Source organism: Orbicella faveolata, unplaced genomic scaffold (assembly GCF_042242905.1).
Source record: "Orbicella faveolata isolate gen_17 unplaced genomic scaffold, um_ofav_v1 contig_24, whole genome shotgun sequence".
Taxonomy (NCBI): Eukaryota; Metazoa; Cnidaria; class Anthozoa; order Scleractinia; family Merulinidae; genus Orbicella; species Orbicella faveolata.
Genome location: NW_028301552.1, coordinates 16,870,445 through 16,888,400, shown reverse-complemented (window position 1 = coordinate 16,888,400; position 17,956 = coordinate 16,870,445). Strand labels below are relative to the sequence as shown.

Below are 17,956 nucleotides of genomic sequence, written 5' to 3'. Positions count from 1 at the left end.
CCCGGTCGTACAGACACTTCACAATACCGCGCTTTACTGACTGAGGGTGGTGTGAATCATACGCTAGGTACTGATCAGTATGTGTTGGTTTCCGGTAGACACTGGTGGTAAGGCGGCCATCAGGTTCTCTATATACTGACGTGTCGAGAAAGACGATCTTGCTGTTATTCTCGATCTCCATGGTGAAACGGATTGATGGTTGTTGACTGTTTAGGTGTTGAAGGAAGACGTCAACTCTATCCCGATCCAGGATGGTGAAAGTATCATCTACGTAGCGTTTCCAGATCTTAGGCTTGCAAGGTGCGGACTCTATTGCTTGTTCTTCAAATATCTCCATGCAGAGATTAGCAATAACCGCGGATGCAGGGCTCACCATGGCTGCGCCGTCTCGTTGTTCGTAAATCGATCCGTTGTACTGGAAATACGTAGATCTTAATACGAAATCCAAGAGGTCCGCGATTTGAACTGGTGTAAATGTCGTGCGGTCAGCCAGGCCTGCGTCGTTCTCCATTTCCGGAGAACGGTACAACAGCGGACTACTGAGGGAACAGCTACTCGCCGGAACAATGGAACAATAGGAGGATCGAACTAATCACAGCCGACCTTTGTGAAATAAATGATACCGTGCAATTAGTCGACCTTATCGCCTGAAGAAGAGTATCAGTAAGCAGTCGAAACGTCGCGATCTACATCTCATGTGACTACATCGTGAGACAAACGATAATACACTTTATTATTGCATCTACCACGATTAATAGCAACAACCTTTTCCTCGACATCTTAAAACAGCTTTCAAAGTTGCGTAACTCAGTTGAAACTAAACAGGTTGGTCGAACGGTTAGCATGTTGCATGGATTTTGATTTGAGGGGTTCGAGTTTAAGCCTAGGCCAGGATCATTGCGCTGTGTTTTGGGCAAGACACTTCACTCTCACAGTTCTCAGGTCTACCAAGCACATGGGCCAACAGTAAAAGCAATAGAGAAACTCCAAGCTGTTTCACACTATGGGAAGCAAATGTCACTCTTCTAAACGAGAATAAGGAGGTGGTACAGTATCACTGTGCAGTCCCAGAGTCGCCCGTCCCTTTTAGCTGGTAAGACCGTACGCGAAGAAAAAATGACTTTGGAGAAACATGATTTGATGGCTGCAGAATGAAACGTGTGAATGCCACTTCTGGCCGGAATAGGAATTCTGTTTTACAGCGAGGACCGTGAACACTTGACATGTTCAGTACATTTTTAGTGAATATAGAATAAGCGCTCTTCATATTAAATAATTTATATTCTGTAAAATGCTAATCTAAGGTCTGTAGGTGCTCTACTCGAACACTTTTAACGAGCGTTGAATAGACTGTTTTCGATATGTTAAAATTCATGTTGGGAGCAAGGCCTAGTGAACACAAACAAAGGAAATAAGCCATTTCCGTGTTGCTCTTATCTCTTTCAAAACAATTCTTGGGGCACAACCTTTCATATTGAAATGAGTTTTTCTTGCACGTTCGTTGTCATGCAGATCAAACTTATTTCCAAATGAAAGGTTGTTCACCTGGACTTGTTTTGAAGCAGAGGTAAAAAGCAATTCGGAAATGGATTATTAAATGAGCATGTTTATTCATTTCTCTTGTTTGTGTCCCTGAAGCCTCGTTATCAAGCTGAACTTTAAGATATCGAAAGTAGCCTATCACAGACACTCACGTGTCTCCAGAACCACCTTCCCTCGTTCCAAGGCCCCGTGCGACAAGCGCCTATGCTCAATTCCAAGAATCAGGAACCACGAAAGTAAGGGCACAAGTCAATATCAGTATGAAGCATCTTTTGCCGAATGTGGTCGTGATTCTTTTAGTCATCCAATCTGGTAAGTCGATGGTTGTCATTTCTGCTCCATATGAAGGTATAGTAAGAAGGTGTAGGGCATTTTATGACTATGAACGAACAAACTTTTATCAGGGCGTTTCGTACCGCGATATATCACTAAATTGATCTGTGTATCCTCGATGTGTAGACAAAAACACTGAGGGCCTATTAAGTGATGGCGAGTACTTCTATTTAAACACGTTCGTAACAGCTGACTTTCATCGTAAGAAACTAGAGCTAATAGAGGGAAATGGTTAGGAACGCTGGTAAACTTCAAAGAAACAAACAAACAGGCTAAGATTTATGTTGGAAGGACCGGCTTTGACCCTGCACATCTTTTGTTTTGTGTTCACAGACTATGCCTGAATTACATAATCGTAATGCGTCTATTGGTTAGTTGCATAAGCGCACATAACCACCTTTTGCAATTTGTGCAGGGTCAACCCCCAAAGAAGCAAACAGAAACATACAGCAAAGAACTTTGCCAGGTTTCCTAACCATTTCCCTCTATTTTAAAAGTACGTAAGAAACATTTCCGAGTTTCCTATTGAAAAAGAAGACTAAATTCAAATGCGTCGCATCATTTTACCCCGTCAAACTTATAAAACTGTGAAGATCTAAAATATGTCTGGCATGCTCATTTTGTTGTAACCAATCACGAGCGATATCTTTAGACCACAGAAACCACATCCTGAAACCATCGGTTGTAGGTTTTCGCTTTGTCCCAAGGTACAACCTCTGGCTTGTCTACTCATCATATTTTACTGAAAGTCTAATTAATTGCTATTCCTTTGCATGGAGAGCCACATCCAGTGCATGGTTTGAGAGAGTTCAGAAATAATGCTGACAAGCCGACGGACTGGTTACTGGTTACTTAAGTGACGCTATGGCAATCCCTTGGGCCGGTAGACTGGTTCAGCGATAGAAAATCCCGTTGAAAAGATTGACAACGATAAATTCAAATGTTTGCTGATGTTGCAATTTCGTTGTGGCTGTCGACAGATAGCACCCCAATTTTCGTTATTCCTTCCAAAATAAATTTGTACTCCATTTGGTTGTTACATCACCTTACTGCGAGACTTCGGTTAAACCTGATTGAAGAAACGCCAAGGAAAAAGTGTAAACCACAGATAATGCGGCAAAGTGGTTTTCTGGGAAACTTGTGAATTAAGACTAATTTACATTCTTACGGACTCTGAACGTGGACGAAAAGGATTAACGAGATTAGCATGTAGGCTGTATGTCTTTATTACTACATTGGTTCTGTTGTTGAAGAAACTGCGGGTTTGCTCGAAATGTCTGAGTGAATACGTATGCCCAGCTGTCGTGAAGTAATTGGAATGGCAATCGAAGTTACTTATCACTCTAAATGAACAGTCTGTCGCTGACTTGATCTATTCTTTATAGTTCGTGTTCACTAACTGTTGCAAACTTGAGCATATCTCGAAGCTCTCAGCGTTCAAATGTTCTTTTGTTTTCTAACTTAGCTACCTCTGGGAGGGCATGGATAGTTTCTATGTTTTTCTGAGGCCCCCGTCCTAAAAAATTAAAAACCGAGTAATCACCGACAGCAGAAAAGCTTGAGTGCGCCTTTTAACACTTAATCACATGATTAATATTGTGACGTCATCGTTTTTCGAAAACCTCTCCTTTTTAAATTGTTTTCCGTCCACGCTAAAACGCAAACCCGGTGTTTTCAAATTCCCCCGGTTTGAAGAACGTTTTGGAAAAGCTCCGTTTTTGGTCCGGATTAGTGTGGACGGAATGCCTAACTTGAGAAATAAAGCTACATTTTCTAATCTCTCAGGCGTAGTAGCTCACCACTTTACGCAGCTGACCTGTGATAACTCAGGATAATTAAATGCGACGAGGAAACAATCTTGAATATTCATGATCACGCACACGCTTTTTCAGTCTTTCCATAATAGGCCACTTTCGATATATTAGATTCAGCTTAATAATGAGGCCTAGAGGACACAAACAAAAGAAATGAATAAACATGGACATTCAATTTCCTTTGTTTGTGATCTATTCTATCAAGCTTTCCTTTGTGGTTCACACTTTTGCTCGGACAACGTTTTTTCACTCAGGTGTATAAATATATTCGTTATCGCTTTGCATTGTTTTTAAAATAACGTCCCTCCTGTTTAACACGGTCGTTCATCTGCAATCAGGCGATCAGGCGAGAGAACCGATTTGGATCGTTCGCGTTTGAGTAATTGAACCGCCGGTCGCGCTTGTGACAATACAATTTCCATGTTAAAAATCGCTAAAACCCTCTTTGCTAGAGTTCAATGTTCGGTAAAAAAGGGAAATCTCTGTGTGAAAAGTAGCGAAGACTTTTTTTTACTACGGAGGCCGGTAAGTGCCATGGTTATCACTCTTTTTTTTCGAGCTTTCAGTCAAGTTTTTGGTGGACTTTTTGTCGACTTTTTGGAGAACATTTTTTTGGCGAGTTTTCTGCTGAGTTTTTTGACGAGTTTTTTTGTCGACTTCTGTGTTGCATTTTTTGATGAGTTTTGTATCGAGGTTTCTGTCTACTCCAGTTCTTTGTCGAGTTTTGAGTAAACTTTACTGTCGACCTTTTTTGACTTATTCCTGATTAAAATAAAAGAGTAAGGGTGCGCACCTTTCGGGGTGATCTGGATCAGGATCAGTGATCCAAGATCACTCCGGATCATAGTACATCAAAGGAACCGATGAATCCGTGACCAGAGTGGATTAATCGGTTCCTTTGATGCACCATGATCTGAGTGATCTTGGGTCACTGATCCTGATCCAGATCGCCCCGAAGGAACGCACCCTAAATTGTTCATGAAACCATTTCTGTCAACTGTTTTATATGCATGCATGCATTCGTGTTAGCCTAGCTCTTTTAGATGCTGGCCAGCATGGCCGTGTGTTTTTTTGTTGTGCTTTTCACAGTTGCTTTGAGAACATCGACATGTGCGGGTGTTCGGCTTCCAGACTATATTCCCATTGCAAGATTACTGTGGCATACATAATGATATCATTGAACACTATTTTTATCTTGGCTTGGAGTACTCAGAGATTTTGTTGTTTCCAGGATTATTTCATGCTATCAACCTACACTTAGGAAAACTCATTGTGAAAAATTCGACAAAAAAACTCGTCAAAAAAGTCAACTAAAAACTCGCCCAAAAAGTCGACTGAAAACTTGACAACATAGTCGACCAAACGCTACAAAAAAAAGAATTATGGTGGCATTCACCGGGCTCCGTACACTTACCGGGCTCCATACCTCTAAGGCCCTGTTAGGGTTAGTTTTAGGGGGAATACTCAGCGATTTTTCAAGTTGAGTACTTGATCACCACTATCATTTTCAGCCATGTTTCAGAAAACCTAAAATCAACATTTTCCGGGGAAATAGCAATGACGCTTACTTGCATTTCTTTGCCAACAGGAAGAAGTCATTTAGGACATAATATTTCGTGTTACAACTGCAAGGGCTATGAAAGCCAGTGTACCAAGGCCACTTTAAAAGCGAACCACCACAAATACTTAAAAGACTGCCATGGAGTTGGAGACCGCTGTATGAGGATTTGGCAGAAAATTAATGATCGCATGAGACTTGTGCAAAGCCTGTGCGCAGATGAACGACTGCGCGATGAAATGGAGAAGGTGTGCGATGAAGAAAAGATTGCAAAGGACTCCTACGATTGTACCGTCTCCTGCTGCCACGATGACGCTTGCAACTCGGCTGACGCTGGCGTGAACCTCGGTCTATATCTGGTGTTCCTCTGTATTGCTGTTGGTGTGATTGAAGCCCTTAATTTCACTTGACTTCACAACACCACGCCGTGCTGATGACAGAACGAAAAAAACTTTCGGACGCGATTTGTTGCGGAAAACAGCTTGGCGAGAACTGACGCCTTCTGAGGTTTTGATGATCGGATCTAAAGTTAAGTTGATGAGAGGTACACGAGAGTTTTCTAGTGAGGTGATTAGTGCATGTGAGAGCTGACACCAGCTCCCTTTCAGACAAGGTGTAACAACGATATAACGGGGTCAAACTCCCGTCACTTCTTTTTAGCACTCATGTGATCCGGGTTTTGGAATAAGAAAATTTCACACGACCTCGGTTGTTTTCTTTTAAACTGTAACAAACTTCTAACTGCCACAACAGAGTCATAGAGTTGAGTCGTAGTACCATGCTATAAATTCACATGGAAATGTTAGTTCAACATTATTTAATCTTGAAACTTGTAACTTGAGATAGGCATTCTTCAAATTAGCTCATTCAAAAGTTAGTGATTCCCAAGTTAATTTCAAAATTCATTTACGAGCGCAGTGTCGCTCTGAGATCTGCGGCCTTTCTCCGAAATGAAGAAAAAAAGCGTCTGAAAGTTTTTTGTTCGAAATGCTTATTAGTGCGGCAGTAATAATTTTCGCTTGAAGCAAATGTAATCCAACTTAGCTTTTTAAACGGTAGACATTTAAAAACCAGGCACGTTTAACGTAGGCAGGTAAAAGTTCGCGCCACTATAAGAAATCTGTAGCAAATGTGAGTGAGTTATAGATGAGGCAGTGTTGCTTAGCATTATTGAATACATAGTAAATTTATCAAGGAGTTATCATTTAAAATCTCCAGTACGTGTTCTGTACACATTTATTACAGCGTGTTATTTGCTCTCGGTTATGGTTTGTTGCCTGTTCAACACGCTGACTAATGTTAAGACTTGTAAATAAGTTTGTAAGGAAGAAATTGTAGACCATAAGTGGATTTGCGAAATAAATATCCTTAACTGCTGTTGCAAAGCAATGTAAGTCCTCTTTAAGGTCGTGAGAAGTCGATAGACCACTTCTGATTGGCAGATATCCAGTCAAACTCGTCTCCAGGGCCTTCTCCACTTTTCAAAATGGCAGACGGGAGGTCTTCTCCCGAGGAGCCGCCATTTTGAAAATCGTCGAGGAGAAGGCCCCGGGGACGAGGTTGATATCCAGTCACCTGCAGTATCGTGGCCCCTTCCCAGGCCTCTCTTCTTTACTGGGACACGATGCGCGTAGAGTTGTGAGTCCATTACGCTCGATAAACCTGTGTTCCCTGTTCCTCCCCATTTCGACGAAACACAACGACGGCTAAGGACGAGGTAGGCAGAAGTGTGTAATTTCATGTGAGGGGGCTACACTAACATGGTTAGTGGGAGCCCCTCGGCTCTTTCAGCAATCTCGTTGGTGAGGAGTCTGAACTCTACTTCTGTGCTTCATCGAACAGCATGCGTCGTCCTCTGGCTTTCGTACGCTTAGACGAGCCACCACTGCAGAGTAGCAGATGTGATATCCTTGATATATGTGTAATCTTTATTCTCTAATGTAATGAAATTCGTCAGGAGAAAAGTATTTTTTCGCATCACTGAACCCCAATCTGTCCAGTGTCTACCAAACAACTTTCTAACTTGCGTTACTCCCCTGAAACAAAACGTGTTCGCCGGGAGACAGCGTGGCCGAGTGGTTAGGGCGCCGGACTTGAAATCCGTAGGTCGCGGGTTCAAGTCCCGCTCTGACCACTAAGCTGGAGTTGTTTCTCGGTAGACTCTCGGTCATGCTTGTAAATAGCCAACTGGTCTGCCTCCCACCAGTTGGGATTTTTAAGCCTGTTATGATTATTTGCAATATTTGTTTCTTTCAGTTTAAGTGGCACGCCTGAAAACTAGCCAGTTGTTGCTGGGCGCATCGACCACTATAGACATTTAACATTTAACATTTTAATAGTTAGCATGTTGCAGTCCGAGTTTAAACCCTGGCCGGGGTCACTGGGTGAGAGCCATCGCTCAGTGCCTCTCTTCCACCAGTAGTATATATACGGGAAACAGCCTGTTGTCAGGCCAAACGACTAAAGCCTCCTCCAAGCGATCGCAACATTTTATCGCAACATTGTTAGGCGAAACATGTTACGCGCGTTTGGTCACCCTGTTGGGACGTGTTGCGATATGCTGGGTCTTGCAAATCGAACTAGCGCGCATACCCTGGTGCAACATTTTTGCACGAACCCGACCAAACGAGTACGACATCATGCAACATCCACAAATGCTGCATGAAAAATTTGACCATTTTCAAACTTGAGCTAACAATACCCAAAAGGTCGAAACACGTCGCAACAGGGTGGCCAACCGCGCACAACATGTTGCGCCCAACAATGTTGCGACATGTTGCGTTCAAATGTTGCGATCGTTTGGCCAGGGCTTGACGCTTCAGGAAGCAAGGATTCTCCTAGCTGTTTCATGCTATGGGAACCGAGAAGGACGCCAGCCTGCAGCGAACATCGCCCTTCTAAAATCACCAAATGAAGTTAACGCGAAAATGTCTAGGAAGGTTGTGATCCAGCGAAGAGTTCAGCGTGTAAACTTTGGCAGATGTGGAATTTATTAGCTTGACACTTCTCTTTACAATCCCTCTTCCGACTTGTTGGATACTTCACTTTTCTAAAAAGCAATATAAAGTAGTCCTACCTCTCTCTTTTGATATATTTAATCCATCATTATACTATAAAACCGTCATTATAAAACCATTCTTATGCTATAAAATATATTCGTCTTATAAAGAATTCCATTACTTTCAGAAATTGATATCTACAAGGTTTAAATTTTACGATTACTTTATATAAACAATGGATATTACTATACAAAATATGTTAGAACGACAAATATAAATCAATGATTTATTAGCAAGCGCGCTACGAAAATTACTGCAAATATTTTGGACATCTCCACCACAATTAACCCCAGCAGGAAACCCATTTTGAACAGAAAAAACAGCGCTTATTACTAAATTTCACAGCAAGATGCTTTTCATCATTAAATTAATAAAATAAAATTACTTCTGGTTATTAAATTCATAGTTAGTAGAGTTAGTACTAACTATGTTAAATTACAGTATTTGAGTAATGTGGAATCTGCGTCCCTATTCAATTCTTAAATATATACTCTATGCATGACGTGGTTGCAACAGACCATTTTACAGTTGTCTGTTTAGCGACCTGGCCTTTGAATGGTAGCGAGGCTACAGGTGATCTTGTTTTGATAAAGACCTCACTGCTTTTGTTGTGTAAATCAAGTTGTTCTTATGCTAACTAGTTGGTATTTAAATGAGAAAAGCAGAGAAGTCTGTATCAAAGCAAGGTCACCTCCAGCCTCGCTTGCATTCATAGGCCAGGTAACTAAGCAAACAACTGTAAAAGTGGTCAAGTGGACATTATCTACAAAATACTGATCAAAATGGCTTCAAGACCGCTCAGCCTGCAAGCATTCCTCTCTTTAGGACAGTACAGTCTAAAGAAAAACCCTTAAACTCATCCAACCTCCACCCCAAAACCAAAATTATTACAAGTTTACAAAACTCATTTTGTCCCTTAGAGATCATATTTTACTCATAAACACTTGCTGCCAAAAGCCTCCATTTTCTCAATAAAGATGTCAGACAAATTTGCTCAACCGCCATCTTGCATTGCCGGGCAAAACTATCAAGGGGGTAGGGGATAGGGCTCACCCTCAACTGTGGCCAGGTCCGTCAGTAGTTTTGCCAGGCTTAACAAGATCGAGCATGGTACAGGCCGCCTATTCAGTAGTTTTATTCCACCTTGTAAGCAATAAAAACAACGCACATTAACATCTTTCGAATCATAGAATTCTGTACTAAAGAGAGTACTAATAAATAATGCAATGAGATTGCACAACCGACCAAACATGAAACGTCTCTCGCTATCTAATGTGCATACAGAAAAAGTCTAGTCCTTAAAGGGAATCTTGGTTAAGAAGCAGTTTAAGTTCCAAAGTATACCTGATGGTTGTCTTTAACTGTTCCTGGGGTTTTAAGGTAATATCTCTGTAACCGGTTCGAATACGAAGTGTTTGATCATCAATTTAAATCGCCTGGGCGTCGCCATGTTTACTTTAAGATAATTTATGACGTCATTGCGCGGTCAAAGATCTCAATATGGAGTCCACAGATGAATATTTTGCCTTGGAACTGAACATATTCACATCCGGAATATAAATCATAAACGATTAGAGGCACTTTTATAAATCTAGATTCACGCAATGCTGCATTTTAACAACGACCAACCACGCATTGACGTCATAATTTCCCATCAAACTTTACAAAAATAAACATGGCGGTGCACGGGAAATTTAAAATCCTAAAATAGCAGATGTGAAACGCCCAGCATTCGAAACAGGTAAGGAACTATCAACTTCAAATCGCTGAAATAGTTTAACTCAAACACGAACTTGTGATTTCGAACAAAACTGTTTTAACCGAGATTCCTTAAATGGTTTAATTGGCTAAAATGACCAACTCTTTTTCCTTAGATACACTATCACATCAAAGCACATAGTTACTTAACGGAAAAAAAAACAACAACAACAACAACAAAAACAACTACAACAGCGGTGGTTGTTATGCAAGTCTCCGAAAGTTAAGGAATAGCCCACTTCACAAACAGAACAGAGGTTTCGTATATTTATCTTTGGGTCATAATCACAGTGCACCTCTGATATAAGCAACTTCTCAAAACAACCAGTGCACGTAAAACTGGGAATGTGACTGGACAAAACAGAATAAACTAGGAACTTTGATTAAATGGAGTTTGTTTGGTCATTCATATCTCACATAGGTGTGGGATACAATTAATGGTTTTCTAAAGCAGATTCTTGTGCCAAAAAAATGATAAATTGACACACTGACAAAAGAATAACAAAATGTTCCATTTGCTAAAGCCACTTATTGAAGTATTGCCTGTAAAAGTTTCTGCACGCTACGTTGAGCACAGATAAAGATATTTTCTCAATAGCTAACTTCAAGAAAGTGCTTGCGGAAAATTTTGCCACCCGCTTTGAAATTGCTGTCATTTCCTTAAAAATTCTCAGTATAGTAAACTGAAGAGCTACTACAGATGTGCTTTTGACGCTTTCTTCTCATATTTGGAAGTAGATTTCTAGCTTTTCGTCTTAAGAGTGACCATTTCATGGAACGTCGGGTCTTTTCTGGAACAAAACAAGTTAGGTGCTTTATCGGAGCTGCACTGTCAGACAGGCTTTTCATTTCACTTGCACTACGTTTGATCTCTCTGGAGTTCAATAGCAGTCGGCGATATCGTTAAACATGTCATCCAAATTTTCATACTGTGCTCGGTCGGTGCGTACATCGTGTATGTACGGTCTGGAGTGTCCACACAAAACAGGAACTCACGTTTGCTCTTGCCGCACTTCCGGTGCTCGTAGACACGGGTGATGGCCTTACAACTGATCGCTCCCTTTGGGATGTCCGCCTGGGAAGAGAACGGATTGGTAACTAAGATGCCGGAAGGGTGCAAGTGGCGACCGCGAATCTCACGGGAGAATAAGTACCAGATGAAGACGTTGTCGCAGAAACAAGAACTCACTGATTGCCGAGTCTTTACCACGCAAGTTTTCAGCAACATGATGTAACGTCATTACGTCACAGACTGACCATTTTTTTGTTAAACTCGAAACATCCCGCACATGTTCGGATGGCGAGGCTCAGAAAGTGTTCGTGTGCTTTAACGGAAATCTGCCGAACACGGACCTTGCTGTCTGAACTGCCAATATAAGCGTTCTCGAGGTGTTCACACTGATCAAGCAGGTTTTATGAAAAGGCCTGCTATTTTACAGCAGACTAAGTAGGAAATCTCAGATAGGCAACGCTCGGGGTAAGGGATTACACCTGAACACAAGAGATCTGCTTATGAAGCTTTGTCTGTTTATGAGCGAAACTCAAAATGAACTAATCACAAAAACTAACCTTTTCTGTTTCAAAGTAGGCTAGGTACTTCTTGGTGAGGTCGAGCACAAACCATCGTTTTTTCCAATTCCTTCGAACCTCTGGACAAAAAAAAAAAAACCGAGAGACCTTTGTTAGTTTACAGCACACTGCTTAAGTACTGCAGTCGAACCTGTATTAGCATGACCATAAGTACATACAGTGTGCCTTAAGCTTTTGTAAATTAAAATAAAACAGTTAACAATTATTCTACGAGCGCGCGTTGGATATGAAATGGTAGATGGCCAACGAGGTGCATAGCGCCGCCGGGAAGGTTATCTATCATCTCATATCCAACAGCCGCGAGTGGAATAATTGTTTTACTAAAAACGCCCTCAAAATTTTACCACCCGACCGTATTTTGTCTAACTTATGACAAGTAATTATTATTCAATTGAGGCGGGTGATTCCTGTTTGGCTTTATTGTTTGTCGAACATATCAGGTCATATATTAATATTCATGAAACGGATGATTTTGATAGCAAGTCAACTTGTTTTACAGACCGTTCAACTCATGGCAATAGGTTTTTTGCTGTTATCGTGTTGTAATGGACGTAAATATCAACCTTGTTCCTAGTTATTTCTTCTCTTCCTCCCTCCCTCCTGGAGTGAGAAAGAACGGTAAGAAGAGAGAGTCTAGGAACGGAGGTTGATTTTTCACTCGGGTCATAAATACCCAGTGTTCTTTTGGGCACAAAATAACCAACAAATTGAAAAAGCAGAGTCAAGTTCGAACTGTAGACGCTGGTCTAATGCATAACTAGGAATGAAATAAGACGCCTCTACGCGAAATTATGAGATGTGGTTTACATGATAAAGGAGAAAAGTGACATTTAAAGTTGTATTTATTTTGCAAATAAGGCTACTAAAGCTGTTGTTAGTAACATTAGAAAGCGCGGCAGGTGTTGATCTTCCGAGTACTAGAAGGTTCTAGCTTCTTCCTGTTTGCTTTGAAGCTCTGATATAAACTCCCCCTTAAAACCAGTGTTTAATAATATATTCAAGGACACATTTGCAATCTCAAGCTCGTGTAAAATTAAATTTCATAGATTATCCTTCTTTGTTATCTACAATCATGGAAAAAAAGTCTTGGGACAAATTTGCACTTTTGGCACTTTTGCACAGACGCCAGACAAACAGACAAACAGTCGCGCGCGAATACAACTTCACCTACCTCTCCCCCTACCCCACCTACAATGTTGAAAACTAGTACCTGCAAATTCTCCTGAGTTTCAATATTTTATTGAGAAGGGAGGGGGAAACAGCAACGGAATTTTAAAAGGATAGCAGTGCTTTTTCAAACATCAGTGGTAAAGCCCAGATAATTCGGTGCATTACACAATGTCCCAAGAACTCAGGTTCTCCACCATTGTAACTCTATTTTAATTCGCTTTATTTTGTAAGGAATAACAGATGCATAACACTACAATAAATTAAACTAACTCGGTGAACAGCAAAGAACTTGTCTGATTGTCCTCTTTACAGCTTGTCTCACTTCAGTTATCTTCCAACAGTAAAGAAACGGGTTTAACGACGAGTTAAGGTAAACTAAAGTCACTGCTAATTGCCAAGCAAGAAAACTGAATGACGATAGTTTACCGTGATCACTGAACAAGACTGACACTACATTGTAGGGTAGATAACACACAGCTAGTACCAACTGCAACCACAGTGCGCTGGACACTGCCTTTCTGTATCGCACTTTGTTCAGTCGAATGGTTTGGGTTGGATTGTCTTGTTGGACAAGGCCTTGCGCAACTTGTGCTTGCCGCTTTTGCTGATGGCGTAGCCCGAGGAAAATCTTTGTGTAGCAGATGACTGAGATTACTACAGATAATGGTATGACAGTGTAACAATACCAAGAGTTTATAAGGCGGTTTACAAGAAAACATATCGCAGCGACAGTGGACACAATCCAAAAGGTAACTACGATCACGTAGAGTCGCTTCAAAGTTACAACTTGCCGGTATCTCAGTCCTAAAAGCAATGCGAAAAGTCTGTCCACGCTTATAGCAGTTAGTACAAGCAAAGATACTGAACATAAAATAAAGCCGGAAATATAACTAGAGTAAAATACGTAGCGACAAAAATCCCAATATTCCTGAACCAAGGACATCCAATAGACGACAAGGAGAGGCTCCGCAATAAGACCTACACAAAGATCAGTAACTGCAAGACAACGAAGCAAGAGTTTGGACGGAGGATGAAGGGAAGACTCCTTGCGAAGGGCGACTAGGATCAGAGTATTGCCCAGAAATGCAGTAATGGATAGAAAAACGTTGAATGCTGCGAGATATATCAACTTGTCGTGTGATCCACCTGTCAAAATGTTCGAACATAACGGTTCTACGATTATTTCGGTCTCTTTTCCACCTCGAGTAAAGTTTTTTTCAGCCATCATTCTGTACTGTTAACGAAAGATTTCTAAACAGGATTCAGTGGATATTGCACGAAACCCCTAATTTACATGACGCCTTTGAAACGGTGAATTAAAACTTCCTGTATTTCGTCTCCCGTAATAACTGCGCAATTATTCAGAAGGAAGATGGTTTAACGTCAATCGTGTTAGCAGGTCATCTATTACGTAATTTGCAAAAATGCCAACTGTCTTGTCAAATGTTGATCAAGTGGCCGGGTGACTCACATATCGAGTTTCGCTTCGCCAAGAAGGTTTGGGAGACGAGTAAATTTGACTGCAGAAACAGTTGTCATAGGTTGTGTATCATCTGGAGAAAAATTCCGAAAATTTCGGTTGGAAATTTCTGTCATTGGAATAATGTTTCTCCAAAGAACTCGCCATTTTGATCACCAGTTATGAGGGGCCCTGAAAACTGAAAGACTTAGAACTAAGGGAAACGAAGCTAAGCGGCAAAATAGAGCACTAATTTCTATTCTGAACGACCTAAAGACCTAACTCCTTTTCAGGAGATTAGATGGAATTTAAACTGAATATACATTATCAATATTTTATCCGTCCCACTAACACGGATAAAACGCGTTGGACGAAATCCGAAAATCTAATTCGATTTTTACGTTGCACAATCGTCGAATTTTACTGTTAGAGGGTCCTTGAATTAAATTCGTCTAAATTGTACTGGGGAAAGTTAGAGAAAGCTGAGGTTCGTCATGCAATCCCAACAATATTCTAGCTCCCTCACCAGAATGAAATTTCAGCACGGTCTGAAATGCACCATGTAATCATCACCTAAATATACACAAATGAACTCAGAAGATGAGAATGAGGAAGTGGTACAGCTGGGTGGATTTTCACAAGTTTAACGCTTATACCCTCCAGAATGTATCGTTAGTTGACTTCTCATTAAAACGTTTCGGTCACGGTTCCTACAGACCTTCAGGAAGTTTAGAACTAGTTTACAGGGAGAATTTTCATCGAAGTGCTTCATATGAATGCTACTTCCGGTCGGAATATTAAATTCTGTTTTACACACAGACGACACTGGAACCGCGCGTGAAACTTTACTTTTCTGTACGTTTTTTAGTGGCTACAGAATAGGTACTCTTGATGTTAACAAGAATTTGTTCATTATTTCAAAGGCCTTCATTCTGTATGTAGTCTTCCAAAAAACACATCCAAAAAAATTTCAAGTGCTCAAGGTTTCAAGTTTGAGTATCCTTCCGTAAAATCCCTTTGTTAAGGTCTTTTACGGTCTGTAGGTGGCCTAATCGAACAGTTTTAGTAAGATATCAATCAGGGAATATTTTCGAGAAGGAAACGCACTTTGAATTAGGAGAAACCTGTTTCCGTCGTGCCAAGGCCTCGTTGGTTAACAACGACGAGTTGCTCTGGGGATGAGAATGCTGAAATCACGGAAGGGGAGTCAATATGAAGCAACTTTTACTGAATTTGATCGTGATTCTGTTGATCATCCAATCTGGTAAGGCGATGTTTCTCATTCTAGGTGAAATGAAAGAATAGTAAGAAGATGTAGGAAACTTAATGAATATGAACTAACACAGTTTTATCGGGGTGTCTTGTGCGGGACACATCACTATAGAAATCAGAATATGTGTTCATCCTCGATTTGGTCGGCTCAAAACCGTGCTTTAAACGTCAAATACGTGATGGCGAGTACTTCTTTTTAAAGGTAAATTGATGAAAAATACATGTTGGCAAAAGAATATGATCTTGATCTTGGCAGCGGGCGACTTTAATGACAAGAAACATTTCCGAGTTGCCTAATTAGCATTGCGTTTAGTTTTGCGGTACAACATATTAACCAGGGACATTTAACGCATGACAATTAAGAACATTAAAACGATGCATGGGAAAGTTACCATTCTTACGGATTCACTGAATCCGTAACTGAATCCGTAAGAATGGTAACATGGATACAGGTTATTGTGGAGTATGTCGCATTGGTGTGCTGATCTCTGATGCTTTTGGAATAAGTTGCTATCGAGACGTAGACGGCTTAAAAGAGAGAAAGAGGTCAAAGAAGAGGAAGGCGAAGGATTTGATTACATTGACATGATCGAAACAAGAAGATGACACAACTATTACAACGATTTGCTTAAAGAAATTACTGCTTGCTATGTTTAGCCACGAGTTTGCATACAAGGGTAAATTCTTATATAGGAGACTAAACTCCATAATCATTTGACCTGTGCGAAGAGTCGTGGAAGAGAAAATTTTATTAAAAAATCTTGCCTCTCCGTTTTCAATGATAAGCATTCGTAACAAGGCCCAAGTTTGGTATCTATTATTTTTGAACAAAGCTCCTGCTCTCTTGTTTAAAAATGTTCATGGTGGAATTTAGTAGATACATGTAAGTAGGGTTAACCATATGCAAGAGAAAGAAGTGTGGCGATATTATAATTACTGAGTTTCCAGAATTCCAGGCTATCGTCTGACATATTTTCTTGTGAAAAGCACTATAGGACCCGTGAAATTCCGTTTGGGGTTCATTTTAGGGGGAACAGTCAGGGATTTTTCGGGTCGAATAACTAATTATCACTGCCATTTTCAGTCGTGTTCCAGAACGCCGAAAATCAACAGACTTTTCTCAGTAAAAGAGTAATATCGTTTACTTGCATTCCTTTGTTGTTCACCAACAGCAAGAGGTCATTCCGGCCATATTTCGTGTTACAAATGCGAGGGTCTTGAAAAGCATTGTACCAAGGCCACTTTGGCAGCAAACCCCTACAGATATTTGCATGACTGTGGAGAAGGTAGAGACCGATTCACGAGGATTTGGCAGATAACGAGTGATCATACGGCACTTGTGCAAAACCTGTGTGCCAATGAACGACTGTGCGATAAAATGGAGAAGTTGTGCGCCAAACTCAAGAAAAAGGAGGATTACAAATGTGCTGTCTCCTGTTGCCACGATGACGCTTGCAACTCGGCTGACACTGGTGTGAACTTCAGTCTACATCTGGTGATCCTCTGCATTGCTTTTGGTGTGATTGAAGCCGTTAATTTCACTTAACTTCACTAGTTTTTCCCCACCACACCGTGCTCATGATGACAGAACGGAGAAACTTGTGAAATGAGATGGAAATTATTCAAATTAGCTCATTCAAAAGTTAGTGATTTGCAGTGATATCGGCCTCTGATTTCAAAATTCATTTTACGAGCGCAGTGTCGCTCTGAAATCTGATTTTCTCATTTATTAACGAAAAAAGCATCCGAAAATTTTGTCTGAAAAGTGTATTAGTGCGGCACGGATAATTATCGCTCGTGGTATCGCTTTCTTGAATTACCCAACTTAGCTTTTAAAATGATGAGATAAGTGTTTTTGCAGGGAGGATACAATAGTCACTACGAGATAAAGTAGCCACTACACAAAAATCAAGCACGCCAAACGCAGGCAGGAAAAAAAGTTCGCGCCCCTGTTATAATCTAGCAATGTGTCAGTAATGCCTCGCTTAGCATCACTGACTGAATATATAAGCTATCATTCAAGATTTCTAAGGTGTGCTATGTTATACCGAACACAATGCAACTAATGTTAAGACTCGTAAATAAGTTTAAAGAAAGAAATTGTGCGCCACAAGTGGATTTGCGAAATAAATATCCTTGACTACTGCCGTAAAGCAATGTAAGTCTCACATACGGTCATGAGAAGTCACGAGACCACTTCCCATTGGCTGAAATCCAGTCACCCAGGAGAAGGGTGGCCTCCTACCCAGGTCTCTCACCTTTATTGGAATACGGTGCGCGTAGAATTTTGAGCCTTGTTATACTCGGAAAACCTGCGCTCCCTGTTTCACGCCTTTTCGACAAAACGCGCGGAAACGACGCTCAGGACGAAGCAGGCAGAAGTGATACAATTTCGTGTCAG

General features: G+C 40.9%; 4 protein-coding genes across 5 annotated transcripts in view; 2 read left to right on the top strand and 2 right to left on the bottom strand.

Moving 5' to 3' along the window:
• Positions 1-1,784: 1,784 nt before the first annotated feature.
• Positions 1,785-5,715, top strand: LOC149110649 (uncharacterized). The gene is made up of 2 exons (XM_089292825.1): positions 1,785-1,854; positions 5,278-5,715. The coding sequence occupies exons 1-2, from the start codon at positions 1,803-1,805 to the stop codon at positions 5,655-5,657; spliced, it is 432 nt and encodes a 143-aa protein (XP_089148951.1). The 5' UTR covers positions 1,785-1,802; the 3' UTR covers positions 5,658-5,715.
• Positions 5,716-10,833: 5,118 nt separating this feature from the next.
• Positions 10,834-17,956, bottom strand: part of LOC110062803 (uncharacterized) — a 60,515-nt gene continuing 53,392 nt past the window's right edge. Inside the window, exons 24-25 of one of the 2 annotated variants that reach the window (XM_089292814.1) lie at positions 11,634-11,713; positions 10,834-11,139 (exon numbers count right to left, since the gene is read on the bottom strand). In XM_089292814.1, the coding sequence (XP_089148940.1) occupies positions 10,924-11,139; positions 11,634-11,713 (296 nt within the window). In that variant the 3' untranslated portion in view covers positions 10,834-10,923. The remainder of the gene's footprint in view (positions 11,140-11,633; positions 11,714-17,956) is intronic. The other variant, XM_089292813.1, reaches the window with a different exon arrangement.
• Positions 13,011-14,220, bottom strand: LOC110066176 (melanocyte-stimulating hormone receptor-like). The gene has a single exon (XM_020773382.2). The coding sequence runs from the start codon at positions 14,050-14,052 to the stop codon at positions 13,090-13,092; it is 963 nt and encodes a 320-aa protein (XP_020629041.2). The 5' UTR covers positions 14,053-14,220; the 3' UTR covers positions 13,011-13,089.
• On the top strand, positions 15,370-17,708 carry LOC149110648 (uncharacterized). Its single transcript, XM_089292824.1, has 2 exons — positions 15,370-15,547; positions 16,728-17,708. The coding sequence occupies exons 1-2, from the start codon at positions 15,496-15,498 to the stop codon at positions 17,099-17,101; spliced, it is 426 nt and encodes a 141-aa protein (XP_089148950.1). The 5' UTR covers positions 15,370-15,495; the 3' UTR covers positions 17,102-17,708.

Coding starts and splice junctions, on each gene's coding strand:
- LOC110066176 (XM_020773382.2), bottom strand. CDS start 14,052: ATGATGGCTGAAAAAAACTTTACTCGAGGTGGAAAAGAGACCGAAATA.
- LOC149110648 (XM_089292824.1), top strand. CDS start 15,496: ATGAAGCAACTTTTACTGAATTTGATCGTGATTCTGTTGATCATCCAA. Junction 15,548..16,727: donor TCTGTTGATCATCCAATCTG/GTAAGGCGATGT, acceptor GTTCACCAACAG/CAAGAGGTCATTCCGGCCAT.
- LOC149110649 (XM_089292825.1), top strand. CDS start 1,803: ATGAAGCATCTTTTGCCGAATGTGGTCGTGATTCTTTTAGTCATCCAA. Junction 1,855..5,277: donor TCTTTTAGTCATCCAATCTG/GTAAGTCGATGG, acceptor CTTTGCCAACAG/GAAGAAGTCATTTAGGACAT.